The 16,728-nt window shown below is 46.0% G+C and overlaps 1 protein-coding gene across 1 annotated transcript in view; it reads left to right on the top strand.

Moving 5' to 3' along the window:
- Window positions 1-16,728, top strand: part of CLPB (caseinolytic mitochondrial matrix peptidase chaperone subunit B) — a 137,461-nt gene that overhangs the window by 4,622 nt on the left and 116,111 nt on the right. Inside the window, exons 2-3 of the mRNA XM_039520746.1 lie at window positions 401-452; window positions 14,846-14,932. Coding sequence (XP_039376680.1) covers window positions 401-452; window positions 14,846-14,932 — 139 coding nt within the window. The remainder of the gene's footprint in view (window positions 1-400; window positions 453-14,845; window positions 14,933-16,728) is intronic.

The following is a 16,728-nucleotide window of genomic DNA, read 5'->3' as shown; positions in this document are numbered from 1 at the left end:
ACACGCTCCATCCAGCAGTGTTCCACCCAGAGTCAAATGCCAGTGGCTAACGTGAAGCTTTGCATCCTGGGAGCTGTAATCCACAGGCCAACCCGCTGTTTTTAAAATGAGGTAATATAGGAATTTCCGCATTTGATCAGACCAGGTTATCCTGCGTCCAGCAGGGACCAAAACCAGCTGCTTCAGAGGAAGTTTCCGTAAATCCCCTAGCGGACAGGTCTGGAATAACCTGCCCATAAGGAAGTTTCTGCCTACCCAGTGTTGTGTAGTAATGCCTCTGGAGCACCAGGGTTCACGTCCCTTAGACATAAACCGTACCACGTGCAGGTTATATGTGTGCATTTGGTGTGGGCCTCTTGCCAGCCGCTTTACTAGGGTTTCTCCTCTTTGTCTCTCTTAGAAGATGCCCTGTTGGAAGCCGCAAGGATCAACAACATTTCAGAAGTCGACAGGTGAGTGACTGTTTGGATACTTACGCAGTGTGTTAACATCATTACCCGGGTGGGAGTCTGTCCTGAACCCTTTGTTGTCACATGGGTCCTGCTTTCCTCCAAGATGCTTGCTTTGATTTCACAGGTGTGTCTAGTAATGTGGCTGCTTGGTAGGGTGCGGAGAAAGGAGACCAGCAGTAATGGGAGCTGTGGGTGCTTAGTTCACTGCTTCAGATCTACCTGAGGCCAGTAGTGACTGAGAGTTGCTCCGGTCTGGGGGACTTTGTCAAGCTAGCCAGTGGCCTCAGTCTGCTTCCTAGTGGGTAGGTGTCTCCATCTGTCAAACACCCTTGGGCCTGGCGCTCTTGCTGACAGTCCCAACAGGGAAACCAGGGACTAATGGGCTGTGCAAACTGAGCACCCGCTCACTCCTGCAGGCAAGGTCTCCTGGGTGGGCTGAGACAGGCTGACAGTGCTTCTGCTGTACTGTTCTGTGCACACGTGGGGACATCAGTCTGGCCCCGTAAGTCCCCTGGAAGATTAACAGATGAATGCATTTCCTGTGCCCAGAGCACCCCTGCCGGGGACTGTGCATGGAAGAAAAGGGGGGTGTCACAACTAAAAACTATTTATGCCACAGGATTCTTTGCTGCTTTTAAAAACTATCTGACGCTCAAGAGGAGAAATCTGCATCCCCCACCTGGCCACAGCCTACGCGGCCTCTGTCAGAGGAGCCTTCCACCTTGTGTATTATTCCACTCAGCCTCTTCCGTCCGGCCTGCCGGCTTCCCGGGAGCTCTTTGCTGTAGGATGCTGCTTCTGTTTCCTCTTTCTGGGGCCCATCTGGCTCTTAGTCACAGCCCCAGCCTAGGGTAGCCCCCTTCCATTCTTCCCGGGATCTCAGAGGAAGCAGCCTTGTTCTGGTGCACCCGAGGGCCGAGATCTGGCCTAAATCAAGGTTCTCGTAGGATGTTGGTGTGCGGCTAATTGGCACATGTGTTCTGCTGTTGGTAATTGCAGGAAGCTGTTCCTTAGTGATGTCTGGGTGATTTGTGAGTCTTGCCAGGGCGATGAGTGGCAGGGCTGTGCGCCGTGTTCTCTCTCTGTGCTTCCCGTGTTTACACTAGTGTCTGTACAGACTGCTGCTGTGCATTATGCAGCTGTGTAATGCACATTCACTGCCCCGCCTGTGCTTTCATTCCCTCTGACTGCCCCTCCATTTCTATTGCTTGTGCTCCTCCCAAGCTGCTCTCTTCTCTGCTCCTCTTTGCTCCCGCACTCATCTTCCTTCCACAATGTCCCCTATGCTTGAAACTCCCTGCCTCTCGTAGTGCACCAAGTGACCCGCCTCACCATGTCCAGATCACTGCTCCCCCAGCCCTTTCGGGGGGTGCCCACGCTGTAGCCTTAGCCCATGTTTCTACTCGTGTTTTTGCCCAACCCTCTCCAACGCTCCACACACGATCCTCAAGGGTGTATTTTTGCTTTGTAGCTGTGCTTGGTTGCATGGCTGGGGGTATGTGTTAAAGCCCGAGCTGTGTTTTAACTCCAGCTGGAACCGGCCCACTCTGCAGTGAGGATACAGGCAAGATCATTCAAGTTGGCAGTCCTGCAATGCCCTTCCCACAATTCCCCACAGTTGACTGGGAAAGAATCCTAGAGCATCTCACCACAAAGAACCATGGGACATGCCCCCCACACACAGGCGAGTGCAGAAGCAATGAGGACACAGTAACACAGGTGGAGATGGTCATACTCAGGCTAACAGTGCACAATCCTGGGTGCCAATCCCCAGGCGAACTGAGCAGTGTGGTTATGCCCTCAGTGATAGCCATAGGGCACAAATTACAGACCATAAATGTAAAAACAGCCCCACCCCCTCCAGCCAACCTGCAGCCATCCAAGACCTTGATGAAGACACGACCAAACCTCCAAAAGCACAGGGCCATTTCCCTGGAGCAAAGGAGAATTGTCTTTAGTTAGTAATAGTATAGGGCTCATGACACATGGCTGAGCAGTTCTAATTCCGCACAGTAGAGGGCAGTGCCATTCATAGACACAACCCAATTCATTACAGTATCGTGTATGTGTATATATACATAGGGATATAGGTATATATGGATTTTTGCCTCTGTTCAACTGTGTGCACTTCGTTTTGCAAGAGAACTTGAGCTGCTCTGAGCCCCAGGCTCTGTGGCAAAGTAGACAACAGAGAGGCAGACTGCTTTAGGGTTTTAAAATTTAATTTCAGACTTGATTAAACCGTAATTTATCCCCTGGCCTCAGATCACTGTATTATAATTATTGAAACGCACTGAAAACCCAATCAGTGCACTAGGCTAAGCCATTGCAGGCCGTGCCTTGCATATCCATGCAGTTGACATCACAGTAAGAATCAGGACATAGGTTCTGTATCGTATCATAACCTGTCTCATTAAGCAGCGCCAGTAAAACTGAACAGAGACCGATCATTGCCTGGATTGTAGAACGGCTACTGGTATTATTCAAACCTCGGTCATTTCAGCTAACAGGCTGTGGGGAGAAGCCCCCAGATGTTTGTGAGAGACTGGACCAGGCTCTCTCTCAAACACTGTCTTCATCTACTGCTTGCGTTTTTGTTCATTGCTTGAAGGGGCTGACAAGCTTTCTTGCTTTTGCAAGTCAGTAACACAGGACAACTCTTTGTATAGTGTTTTCCGTGCAAACTGTACCTCAGAGCATTTTACAGGGTTAAACAATGCGACTACCAACATGACTAGCAAGGAGAGAGAAATTAAGGGGAATTGGCGAGGGAGAGATGCAGTTTTTCAGTTGTTATTTGACATGAGATGGAGAGTGAATGAGGCAGAGAGATACAGATGAACTGTTCTAGATTCATAAGCTGCAGAGAAGGCAGCTGTGAGGATGTGAGTTGTGTTTCTTTAAAACTGCTGGGAGAAGCCAGGCACAGGGGACGGGGGCCGAGGAGGACCTAGGCAGACCTGTACAATGAAGCAGAGAGAGAGAGACAGAGGAGCTTTAGGGATAATACTGTGTTCTTTATTCCGACAGAGTTCCTTGTTCAGTGTTAGAAGAAAACTGCTCTCTCTCTCTCTCTCTCTCTGATTCTTTACCATTGTCACGTGATAGCGCTAGCACCAACCGTGGCCAGAGGGGAAGAACAACCTAGTGATAGGGAGCCCCCTGGTGGCAGGGCAGTGAGTTTTAGAAAATCCACAGGGGGTTTCATAGACATAGAGGGTAGTTTTGGACTGGATCCTAAAAGGAACGAAGAACCAGTGGGACATTTGAGGACTGCACTTATGTATGTGCAAGGAGGCGGGCAGCAGCATTCTGTGTGCGCTGCAATCTGAAGAGATGGGGATTCGGGCAGCCGTAGGGAAATGAGCTACTGTATTGTAGGGGGTGAGGATTTCAGTGAAGGTGGAGAATAGGCAGCAGCATACAAGCTCTGCTGGCAACAGTCGGTTCTTCAAACATAGGAGATACGAGAGGAGAGAGCAGGGATATGTATGCTGGAATCCAGTGGGAGACTTGAGTCCAGGGAGTCTTGTCTTGACTCTCAGTTAGGTTCTTACCTGTGTGTCAGCTGGTCCCAATGAAGCAAATGTAGGCTGATTTTTGCATTAAAAATAAAAAGAAATTCCCCTTTGAGGAGTGATCCGACTCCCATTGGAGCGGATGGCCAAACTCCCATTAACTTCAGGCCCTGTATGTATTTAGCCATAACTGCAGACAATACCTATTATTCTGGATAGTTTAGTTTCCCCAACCTCCGTTGAGCGGTGTGTGTTGAGGGGGAGAGGCAAGGGGAAGCAAGAAGCAAAAGCTTGAAGAAATACTGCCTCCATCCTCTTCGCCTTTATATACAGTATTAATATTGATTCTCAGTGGTTCACTCTTATTTTTTAATAAACCACCTACAAAAATATGGGCTTGCAGCAGAGTTCCTTAGCCAAATAAATATGATGGAGCAGTATTCTAATAAGCGCTGTGTGATATTGGCTCACAGAAACAAAGTACATGTGTCAACGCACAGTTATCAGGGCAATTTGTAACAGCGGGCTCTCGCCGGCATCTGCACGTTTAAACGTTCAGCAGGCCAGGAGATTGGCACGGAGCTATTCTTCCTTCAGAGCAAGGAGGGGTCAAGAAACTTCACCTGCCCTTTTAAAAGGTGCATTTTGGGCAGTTGAGATTGTCCCGCTCTCTGGATTGATTTTAACTGGGCTCTGTAAAACCCACTGAAAAATTAAAACTGGTTGGGCGACTGGCCATCCCTACCTTGTGTCAAGCAATTGAGCGTGTTTCAGTTGTTCTTTGCATGCCCGGGTAGTCTCGTTGTTTCATGGTCCTCTCCCATCTGGCTGTATCCACCTGTTGACTCTCGTCTTCTAGATTGTCAGCTGTTTGGGGCAGGGGCAATCTCTGTGCAGCTTTGAGAACTACGGGGGCCTGCTCCGGGACTGGGGATTTTGGACAATAGCTCAAGACAAATAATACATCATAATTCCAAAACAGACACACAATGGACCTTGGTGCCCCCTGTCCGCCTGTGGCACATAATAGCTGAGTTTCCTGAGGGCTGTGATACTTATTTCAATTCAGGTGGTTGTGTTCAATGCAGGGGTAACCAGGTAGGGTTTGGTGGCCTGTGGAGCACAGGAGATCAGACTAAATGGTCTGGTGAGTCCCTTCTGGCCTTATAATCTATGACTGTGAAAATCATGTAAGGCAAGTACATCCGGCTCTGCCCAGTCAAGGGGACATGCTGGCAGCTCTCAAAGAGCCACAGGGCTGCACCTAATATATAATAAAGGGAAGAGATTGCAGTTACCATCCTCTCTGATACCATGGTGGCCCTTATTGCCTACAGATCCCAGCATGCAATGCCTCCAGTCAGATGCAGGTGGAGCGCTGTGCGCTGGGATGTGTAGTCTCCAAAGGCAGTATTGCCGTCAGAAAGATGAATATATTTGAGTGCTGACACTGTGCTGAGCAGTGTACAGACTCAGGGAGTCCCTGCCCCAAAGAGTTGACAGCCTAAAGCAGACACTGAAATGCTGTTCAAATCTATGCAAAACACAGAAAGACCAGTCTTGGAGCAGTGGTTTTGTTTTTTTCTTGTAGAAATCTCTTCTGGACTTTGTGTGTTTTGCCACATTTGGCCATCCTTGATTTAAATAACCGGGAAGAGCCAAGCTAACCTTTTAAAGACTCCACTGACACCACAAGAAAGCCTTGGACTCTTTCTACTTAGAACTAATTTTGCTGCTATTTCCTGCATTTCTCACCCCTTTGCTTTTTACAATCAAGGAGCTTTGCATGAAAATTGCATCCTAGTTGCTTAGGAATTCATCCGTTCCATCTCAAGCTATAATCCTGTGCTTGTGGATCAGGGTGATCCAGTCAATACAGTGTACTTGGACTTTCAGAAAGCCTTTGAGAAGGTCCCTCACCAAAGGCTCTTAAGCAAACTCAGCAGTCATGGGATAAGAAGGAAGGTCTTCTCATGGGTCAGTAACTGGTTAAAAGATAGGAAACAAAGGGTAGGAATAAATGGTCAGTTTTGACACTGGAGAGAGGGAAATAGCAGGGTATGTACCAAGGCCCAGCGCTGTTCAACATATTCATCGATGGTTTGGAAAAGGGGGTGAGCAGTGAGGTGGCAAAATTTGCAGGTGATACAAAATTATTCAGGATAGTTAAGTCTAAAGCAGACTGCGAAGAGTTCCAAAGGGATCTCACTGAACTGGGTGACTGGGCGAAGAAATGGCAGATCAAATTCAGTGTTGAAAAATGCAAAGTAATACACATTGGAAAACAGAATCCCAACTACGCATGCAAAATGATGGGGTATAAAGTAGCTGTCACCACTCAATGTGCAGCGGCTGCCAAAAAATTGAACAGAATGTTAGACGCCATTGGGACAGGGATAGATGATAAAACAGAAAATATAATGTCACTAAATATATCCATGATATGCCCACACCTTGAATACGGCGTACAGTTCTGGTCGCCGCATCTCAAAAATTATATATTAGAATTGGAAAAGGTGCAGAGAAGGGCAACAAAAATTATTAGGGGGATGGACCAGCTTCCATATGAGAGATTAAAAAGACTGGGACTGTTCATCTTAAAAAGACAAGTAAGGGAGGTTATGATAGAGATAAAATCATGAATGGTTTGGAGAAAGTGACTAGGAAAGGGTTATTTACCCCATCACACAACACAAGAACTAGCAGTCACCCAATGAAATTAATAGGCAACAGGTTTAAAACAAACATAAGAAAGTACTTGTTCACGCAACACACAGTCAGCGTGTGGAACTCATTGCCAAGGGATGTTGCGAAGGCCGAAAGAATAACTGGGTTCAAAAGAGAACTAGGTAAGTTCCTGGAGGATACGTCCATCAATGGCTATTGGCCAGGATGGTCAGGGCAAGGTTCTAACCTCTAAAGCTGTATGTGTATGTGATGATGTTTGATGCATAACAACTTCTGCCATACATGTTTCAAATCTCTCATCTATCACCATGTCCTGGTATTTTCATGCCATGTGTATTAAGACATGAAAAGTAAAAAAGAGGTTTCTGTGACTCCTGATTGTGTCTCTCCATTCAGCAGTGGCTTACTACTTAGATATCACGCACCTCCTTAAACAACGCTGCTGGCTTCCTGTTCGTTTCTGGGTACAGTTCTTTCCCTTTCCCCCAAAGCCCTCTGAACTTACTCCAGCATGCTTCCTTGACCACCTGTCTCTCTACTCCCTGCTCACCGTCTCTGCTTATACAGGAGAGTGGCCTCCTCTTTGTCCCTTCAGACCATCTCGCCACACTTCGTGTAAGAGCCTTCTCCTCTGCAACTCCTCCAGCTAGGAGCAGGTTGTCTGTCTTCCTCCATCTCATTTCAGACCTCAGTTGAAAATATCTGTCCTCAGCCTTGCCTATACGTCTTACATTCTCTCTCCCTGTGCTGTGGTTTAACTGTCTGTCTTGATTCCTTGTAATGTTTTGGATTGGTTTCTATATACAGAATAGTTGTACTGTACCAAGGCAGTAATTATTGGCCATTAGATGATCGCTAAAGGATTCAGAAGCAACTGTAGTCTTTAGGCAGCCTGCCTCTAGGAAGACAAGAGCATGATCAGAGGTTTTTGCAGTGGCTTAAGTAGTCCTCCTGGATGGACAGACCCTTTCACCAGAGTTTAGAAGAGGAGCTTATGCTGTAATGTTAAAATATACTGTTTTTTCTTGCAGTTAAAGTTGCAAAGCTGAGGGCATGTCCCAGGAGAGTGAGCCACCCCTGCAGTTAAACCAGGGGTTCTCAAACTGGGGGTTGGGAGCCCCTCAGGGGGTCACGAGGTTATTACATGGGGGGTCGCGAACCTTCAGCCTCCACCCCAAACCCTGCTTTGCCTCCAGCATTTATAATGGTGTTAAATTAAAGACACTTGTTTATATATTTATAAGGGGGGGTCGCACTCAGAGGTTTGCTATGTGAAAGGGGTCACCAGTAAAAAAGTTTGAGAGCCACTGAGTTAAACAGTAACATATTGGGGTGGGGGTGGGCGGAGAAATGTTTAAGCGACAGACCGAGAGAAACAGAAGCTATTGTTGTTGCAAAAGTTCAAGTTTCCTCTTCCTCCACCTGTCAGGAGGGTGAGCTGGGCATGCTCCCAGGCGCTGAGCACAAACTCAAACATGCCCTCTGGGCTCTGGCTTTAAGCAGCAGTGTCACTGAGTTACTCACCCAGAACTCATGGGATAGGAGGGATGAATAGAAGCCACATCTGTCTAGGGGCAGCCTCGGGGGGAGAAGAAAAGTTGTTGCATTGCAACAGGAGATACTCGGCGACAGGGAAGTTGGGTCCTTTATCTCTTTTCTGGGTGGATCAAAGTGTCAGAGTTTTAGGTCCTGTTTACTTCAAGGCAAAATAGTGTCTACTCCAAAAGCAATGTGTGTCACTCTCCCCTCGCACCCATCTTGAGCCCTGTCGGAAAATTCCAAAGCACCTCAAGATACTCTGCTGGTCAGCTCATTGAGTCATATCAAACCCTCTTCTTATTTAAAAGGAGATGTTGCCCTGCACAGAGTTACTGGTGAATCTTTGCATTGTTACCAACTAGGCAAAGGGCAGTTTTCATATAGAACTGGAACCAGACGTGCCCAGATACCACGAGAGAAACTGTTCTCAAGGAAGCAACTGTACTGGAAATTTCACAAGAAAATCCGTCCTTGTGAACTGTCCAGCTTGGCTTAGAGGAACATCCAAACTCTTTGACACCAAAGCAAACTGAGTCCGAACTTTGATAATCCTGAGATTCTTTTGAAACCCTTTAAGAAGCTCAGCCTTTCATCAGTTCACACCCCAGATGTTTACTTATTGACACTGATTCCCCGTGTACCCAACAGCTGAGGATGCGTTTGTCTCATGAAAAAACGCGGTGATGGTATTCATGTTGTTGGAAGTGCACGTATGTGTTAAATTGTTAATAGCTAGCACCCTGGATCTTGTTTGGTTAAAATGTCGATAGACATCCTAAGCATTGATCAGAGGATTTTATTTAATTAAAAAATATGTCCCGGCTGGTAAATACATTTGACTGTCTAGGATCTGAACAGTGGTCGTCACTTTATCGATTGTCATATCATTAAATCAGGCTGGGAAAATATTAACGATAGACTCACGCACCCTGAACATAAAGTTCAGTTGTCTAGCAAATCTGTTAAGTTGCTCGGCATCTTGCGGTGATTTAAAAAAATGCTCCTAAATGAAATGTCAATGCATATTACGCTACATGATGTGACTCTAGTAATTTTTCATACTAGGTTTGATCATTTGGTGTTCCACATGCTTCAGATTACTTAAGCTGGGTTCCTAAATGGAAAGCTGCTTGATTAATTCCAATACCTTAGGCCTTGACCCTGTAATCAGCTCCTCTAGCGAGTACTCTGGCACCCTTCGCGTGGGTATGGGGTCTTTCATAGGAGGTTTAATTGGGGCATCAGGGCCATCAACAGTTGAATGATCATGAAAGAAGAACACATATGGTATATATTGATAAATGAATTTCCAGAGCAGTTTTTAGGAAAAGCCTGTCACTGTTTCACAATCTCCCTAATTGTGAATGCGCGGTGCCTTTGCACCAGTCCTTCCCAGGACGAGTTGCACCTTCCTGGTGAGGAGGAGTAGGGCTGAGAGGGTCCCATTTGAATTCAGGAGAGAGCAGGCACTTACAAAGCTGTTGTGTAGCAGGTTGCATGAGATATAAAAGCAAACACTTGGGGTTTTTTCAGGGAGTCACAGTGCTCTTGTTGCTAGTATAGGGGAACGGGGAAATCTTGTTCATGGCTCTGTCACTGACTGGGAAAGCCGATTACACTTCCTGGGTCTCAGTTAACTTAAATGGGGCAATTCTTTGTGAACTATTCTAGCCCCTCTGATGAAAGATACTAGATAAAAGCCAGGCACTATTATTTATTAGTTAAAAAAACAAGTAGTTTCACAAGCCAGACCTGCCCACTCCTGAATTCTGCCAGTTTTGTAGCCTTAAAGTGTTTTATTGCCCTGTTACTGTGTGAAAGACCCACCCAAAGAGGGGAAATTGACTAACTGACTGTACAGGGGAAATGGTGAAATTGACTATGTACAAAGTGCTTTCAAATGGTCAAAGTAAACCAAGTGAAAAGGTGACACGGTTTGGTTGCACTCTTTCCTCTGAGTCATTACTGAACTATGGCCTCAGAGCCCTAGAATTTCAGGCCAGATGGAACCAGCAGGTCAGCTGGTCTGACCTTCTGTATCTAACAGGCCACCAGCCCCACTCAGCACCTGCACACTAAACCCAACAACTGAAATGAGACCATAGTAAAGGAGACCCACAGGAGACCAGACTCTTGTGTGCGACAGGCAGAGAATAGGAGGTACTGCTGTGCACCAGTGCTCGAGGTCCCTGCAATGGTAGGGAAATGATTTAATGCAATACACCCAGATAATCCTGGCAAGTGACCCGCACCCACATGCTGCAGAGGAAGGTGGAAAACTCCAGGGTCACTGCCAATCTGACCTGGGGGAAAATTCCTTCCCTACCCCATGTATGGCGATCAGTTAGACCCTGAGCACGCGAGCAAGAACCAGCCAGCCCGGCACCTCTGAGGGAGAGAGTGCTTGGTGCCGCCTCAGAGCCCTGGCCCTCCCCGCCCAGCGCAGTGTTAGGATGGCAGGAAGTGGCTGTGTACCGTGGTGGGTGAAAGAATTAGGTATTAACATAAAGGACGTTGGGCTGGAGTCAGATGGTAAAGATCAGACATGAAATGATACCATTCTCCGCCTCTGCCTCCTGTTGATTTGGGGCCAAATTCAGCTCTGTTTTGAGTGGATGCATTAACTTCGTTGGAAGTCAGGGTTGAATTTGTCCATGGGGCTACAGTAAGCTGGGACTCTCTGAAGTGGGCAGCTTGGCATTCAAACTCTGTGAGGAGACAGTGCCACACAAAGATCCTCCCAAGGAAGCCTTTGTTGGGGTTATTGGCACTCCATTTCTGTCCAAAGGGACTGTGTAAAGTGAAGTTGGCAGATGGAGCAGCGGTGTGGATTCATGCTGCAGGCAATGCCACTTCGAGCGAGACACTTAACCGCCGTGTCCAGAAGTGGCCATGAGTCTGAGACGGACTAGCCCAGCATGTCTCTGTTATTACTGTAAACACAGCCCTTATGCACTGCTGCTCACTAAAGATAACAATCTACGCTGCACACAGGCTGCCATGCCATGTGCTCCAGCACTTACTGTGCCTTACACAGGGACAGGAGAGAATTCTGAACAGGCAAGGATGTTTTTTTTCTTTCTACCGACTTGTATCTAAGGGCTTATCTACACCACACAGCTTTTAAAAGACTTTTAAAGTCAGTGTGCATAAACGCTCTTTTTTGGTACTTTGTTGGCACTTTTGCCGACAAAATACTTCCAGCCCCACGAGTGGCATTAGCTTTGTTGGCAGGAGAGTGCTCCTGCCGACAAAGCCGCATTCACACTGCCACTTATGTCGGCAAAACTTTTGTCTTTCACGGGGGGGGGGGGGCTTATTTAAGTACCCATGAAAGACAAAAGTTTTGTCGACAACTTCGCAGTGTAGACAATCGCCAAGAGAGCTTTTCAGATTGCAAGGGCATGCTTAAAGTTCTGTTGCCTCTTTTCAGTGATTAGACTCAAGAATGGAAGGAGGTGCAGGGGGAGGTGGAAGACTTATCTCAAGGATGAACAAAGACAGATTGCTTGGAACACATCAGGATTATATGGTGGTAGCACCATTTTTTCATGCAGTGACTAAAATCGTCTGGATTAGTGACGTTACTGTGAGTGTGATAGAAATCTGGTAAATGTTTACTTGGAAGTCTGTTCATCTCCCAAACGTTTGTTCCTGTCACTGGCCCATTGAACTATGAACCCATCTAAGATGTCCTTAGTGCTGACTGTATCCCTGTAGTGATCTTGGTCAATTTCAACATCACTAACTCTTGAATATAACTATCCAAGAAGTCAATAGCCAGAAGATTTAGCCTGCTGACTGTCCCTGCTCACCATGTGCACTAAGGCTGTAAAAGGTTAAACAGTTAACTGGTTAACCAATAAGCATTAAGCTTACCATTAACCGGCCTTAACTGTTAACCCCGGCGGCCCGTGGCAGTCGAAATGACCCCAGTCCCGGCCATGCCACACCGTCCGGTTTAACTACATTGGTCAGTAGTGTGAAAAATCCACACCCCTAAATGGCATTGTTAAGCTGACCTAAGTTCCTGTGTAGACAGTGCTAGGTGAATGGAAGAATTCTTCCGTCCACCTAGCTACTACTTCTTGGGAAGGTGGATTACCTACACTCATGGGAGAACCCCTCTCATCAGCATACAAGACCTAAGAGATTCAGAGTTAAAACTCCACAAAGATGAAGGGAGATAGAGTCAATACCTTTCTTAGGGGCAGATCTGTCCCTTTTCCATGGCTATGCGGGGCCCCTTTGCAGTGGAATCGGTGTGCCTTGGCGGTTTGGGGAACTCCTGTGAGAGATGCACACAACAGACTCAGCCTCTAAGGGAGACGCCGCTATTTACCTCTCTCCATTCTGAAAGTTGACCATTTATTCCTACCCTTTGTTTCCTGTCTTTTAACCAGTTACTGATCCATGAGAGGACCTTTTATCCCATGATTGCTTACTTTGCTTAAGAGCCTGTGGTGATGGACTTTGTCAAAGGTTTGCTGAAAGTCCAGGTACACTATATCCACTGGACCACCCTTGTCCACATGTTTCTTGACCTCCTTCAAAGAATTCTAATAGATTGGTGAGGCATAATTTCCCTTTACAAAAGCCATATTGACTCCTCCCCAACAAATCGTGTTCCTCTATGTGTCTGATAATTCTGTTCTTTACTCTAGTTTCAACCAGTTTGCCTGATTCTGAAGTTAGGCCTACTGGCCTGTAATTGCCAGGATCTCCTCTGGAGTCTTTTTTAAAAACTGGTGTCACATTAGCTATCCTCCAGTCATCTGGTACAGAAGCGGATTTAAGCGATAGGTTACATACCACAGTTAGTAGTTCTGCAATTTCATATTTGAGTTCCTTCAAAACTCTTGGGTGAATAGCATCTGGTCCTGGTGACTTATTACCATTTAATGTATCAGTTTGTTCCAAAACTTCCTCTACTGACATCTCAATCTGAGACAGTTCCTCTGATTTGTCACCTAAAAAGAATGGCTGCAGTGCAAGAATCTCTGTCACATCCTCTGCAGTGAAAACAGATGCAAAGAATTAATTTAGCTTCTCTGTAACAGCCTCATCTTTCTTTAGTGTCCCTTTAGCCCCTCAATCATCCAGTGGTCCCACTTTGTTTGGCAGGCTTCCTGCTTCTGATGTACTTAGAAAGTTTTTGCTGTTAATTACTGAGTCTTTTGCTGAGTTGAGTTGCTGAGTCAAGTTACTCTTCAGATTCTTTTTTGGTCCGCCTAATTAACAACATAAGAACGGCCCAATGATCCATCTAGGCCAATATCCTGTTTTCCGATAGTGGCCAATGGCAGATGTTTCAGAGGGAATGTACAGAACAGCAATCCTTGAGTGACCTGCCCCCTGTTGTCCACTCCCAGCTTCTGGCCATCAGAAGCTAGGGACACTCAGAGCACCGGGTTGCATCCCTGACCATCTTGGCTAATAGCCATTGATGGACCGATCCTCCATGAACGTATTCAGTTATTTTTTGAACCCCTGGCAACAAGTTTGACTGTGTATTGCATGAAGATGTGCTTCCTTTTGGTTTAGCTGACTCCTGGTTCTTGTGTTATGTGAAAGAGTAAATGACACTTCCTTATTTACTTTCTCTGCACCAGTCCTGATTTTACAGACTTCTATCATATCCCCCCCTCAGTTGTCTCTTTTCTAAGCTGAAAAGTCCCAGTCTTATTAACCTCTCCTCAGATGGAAGCTGTTCCGTACCGTTAATCCTTTTTGTTGCCCTTCTCTGTACCTTTTCCAATTCTAATATATCTTCTTTGAGAAGGGGCGACTACATCTGCACTCGGTGTTCAAGATGTGGATGTACTATGGATTTAAAATGTAAAAGTCTTGGCCATTAACAAAGCAATCAAACTTACTCAATACTATAACAAAGAATAATAACAACAAAGAAAAACACCTTTCTAGGATACTGCTTGGGATCAGTTGCAAATAGGGTCTAAGCTAATAATACTGGAGGTATAGGATTAGCGGCAGGGGAAGAAATAAAGCTAGCAATAAGAAATAAAGAAATAAAATAAATAATTAAGAAATAAAGCTAGCAATAGCCAGGTAAGAACTAGTTTTGTAGTGGACGCTAGGAGTCTGTTAGGAATGTGGTCCAAAAGGAGTGGAAAGATCTTTATTGAAAGAGCACAAAGGTTTGTTTGATGCCTCTATAAGACTTTTATTGCCATGCAAGAATGCTCCAAAATAGTGCCATGTTAGTATGTGGCATTTCAAGAGCTGCTGGCCTTCCCCTGATACCCAGCCTTGAATCCTTTATGGCTATTACTCAGCGCAAAAATTCTAGTCGTCCCATCAGTATGTGTGTCGACCAGCTTCCCCTCCTCCAGCATATTGGTGAATTGTTAAGATCCATGTGAGCAACCTTAAAAGGATTCAGGCCTGCTAGTTATGATGTTACCTGTCTACTAGGAATTGGATTGAGACCCACCAATTCATTTCTTATCGGCTGCTGAAGAGCTCTTAGACCATAACAACTTTCAGTCATTATTGGCCGGGGCTGCATTGAAACCTTGAGATGAAAGATTCTGTATTCTGTTACCAGGCCCGTGATCCATTCAGCACCCTTGCCTCTGTCGGGGAGAAACAAAATCTTATGAAGCCATCTCTCTCTGTTTTGTGTAGGTTGTTGTTGGAAGGCACCGATGTGAATGCTAGGCACAAGCTTGGCTGGACAGCCCTCATGGTGGCAGCTATCAACAGAAATTCTAGGTAAGTTTTTTTTCCAGCGTTGTTTGCGACCATCCTGGGTAAGTTGCTATGCTGCGTTCTCCTTTTGATAAACCCATATGGATTCTTCCTCTTGTGCAGTTCTGGGATGTGGTTGCTGGTTAAACCTGAAACCGTATACTTATACTCTTCATTTACCTATGTACAGTATGACAACCAAGAACTCCAACTGGTTTACTGGCTGAAAGGGGAGATCACTATGCATTGAATCACCAGTGCCGTTTCCTTGCAGCATTCTTGTTTTCTTGGGAGGACACCCATCCGAGCATGATCAGGCCTAACCTGTTTATCTTGAGATCTGAGGAGATTGTAGCCTTGCGGTGGTACTGGTACAGGCCGCACTGTGTCAGTAACTGAGCTAAAGTCTCAAGTTGCTGCAGTAGGATTTGCTGTTTCTTCCCTAGCTTGTGGGGCGAGTGCTGTGGCTTTCATGCTATGCCTTCATGAACCAAAAGGGCTGACTCTGTGTCCGACCTCTTTAGTTCCCAGGATGATCACTGTGGTTTCTGGTAACCTTTAAAGGCACTCTTAAATATATTCAGTCTACAACTAAATTCAATTAGTTTTTATTTAAAAAAAAGAGAGAAAGAGAAATCCAATTTCAGAAAATGTGGGACAGACGGTAGAATGAGCTTTGATGTTACAACCTCTCAGAGATGCTTTACTTAGTCACAAGTTCATAAGCAAAAAGGCTTAATTACTTGGGAAAACACAGGATTAAAGCGGGGCACAAAAGCTGAATATCCGCTCTCGGGCGACACGATTCGAATCCGTGTGCTGAGTTCGTGTGTGGTGCAAACTTTGATGTGTGCGATGACAAGCTGAAAGTCGTGACCTCCTCGGGGAGCTCCTTAGGATGGGCAGAGAGGCGGGGGCTTGGGTCTGTTTGTTTAACTTTGATGTCCGAGCAGCAACGGGCCTCGTTGTTTGCATGTCCGCAGAGGGATGGATTTGGAGCTTCCCACCTTTGCTGATGGACAATGGTCAGCGATGGACTGTGACGATTGTTGACCATTCCAAGTGACTGGTGGACCAGAACAGGGCTTGGGGAGGTGCAAAGGCTCGAAGGGAGACAAGGAGAAAGGCTGTTCATGGTACAATAATTACCCCAGATGGATCACCCTTCTTACTATTTAAGATACATAGCATAAAATCAGGTAGAACTGGTAACAAAAACCTCTAAGCACTAAAAGGCCTTCAGGACCCAGTCTAGTCTTGTTCTGCACTGGCACAAGACTAACAGCTGGGTTTCTTATTTGAGTGTCTGGCAAAAAGACTGAAACTTTGAGCTGTGTTGGGCGAATCAGGTTTATTTGCCACACATTGTGGATGATTATTGCCTATAATTTTAAACAAAGGCCTTGACTATCTGAAACTCACTATGACTCGTTTGTAAACGTAATGAACGGTTAATTAGATATTTCACTTACTTCTGGAAACAAGTATGCACTACGGCCAAACTCATCCCTAGCGTAACTACTCCATTGGCATCACAGGGGTAACACCAGGAGCATATTTGACCTCTGCTGCTATTTCTAGCCTTACAGTGTACCCAGTAGGGTTTCGCCATTGGCCAGGAAATGTGCTGAGCTGGAAAACGACACAAAGAATGTCTGAAATTCCCTCCAAGTTGTCCACTCGCAGATGCAGTACAAGCACTGACCTATTTAACCTGACTCCTAAAGAGCCTGGCCCTGGTATTAGATATGTAGTTTGGGGCTGAGGTACTATGTAAATGGAGCTAAAGGAGCACTAGGAGTTGGTGGCTTTGATTCAGT

This window comes from Mauremys reevesii, linkage group 1 (assembly GCF_016161935.1).
Source record: "Mauremys reevesii isolate NIE-2019 linkage group 1, ASM1616193v1, whole genome shotgun sequence".
Taxonomy (NCBI): Eukaryota; Metazoa; Chordata; order Testudines; family Geoemydidae; genus Mauremys; species Mauremys reevesii.
This window is presented reverse-complemented; position numbering and strand designations above follow the sequence as displayed.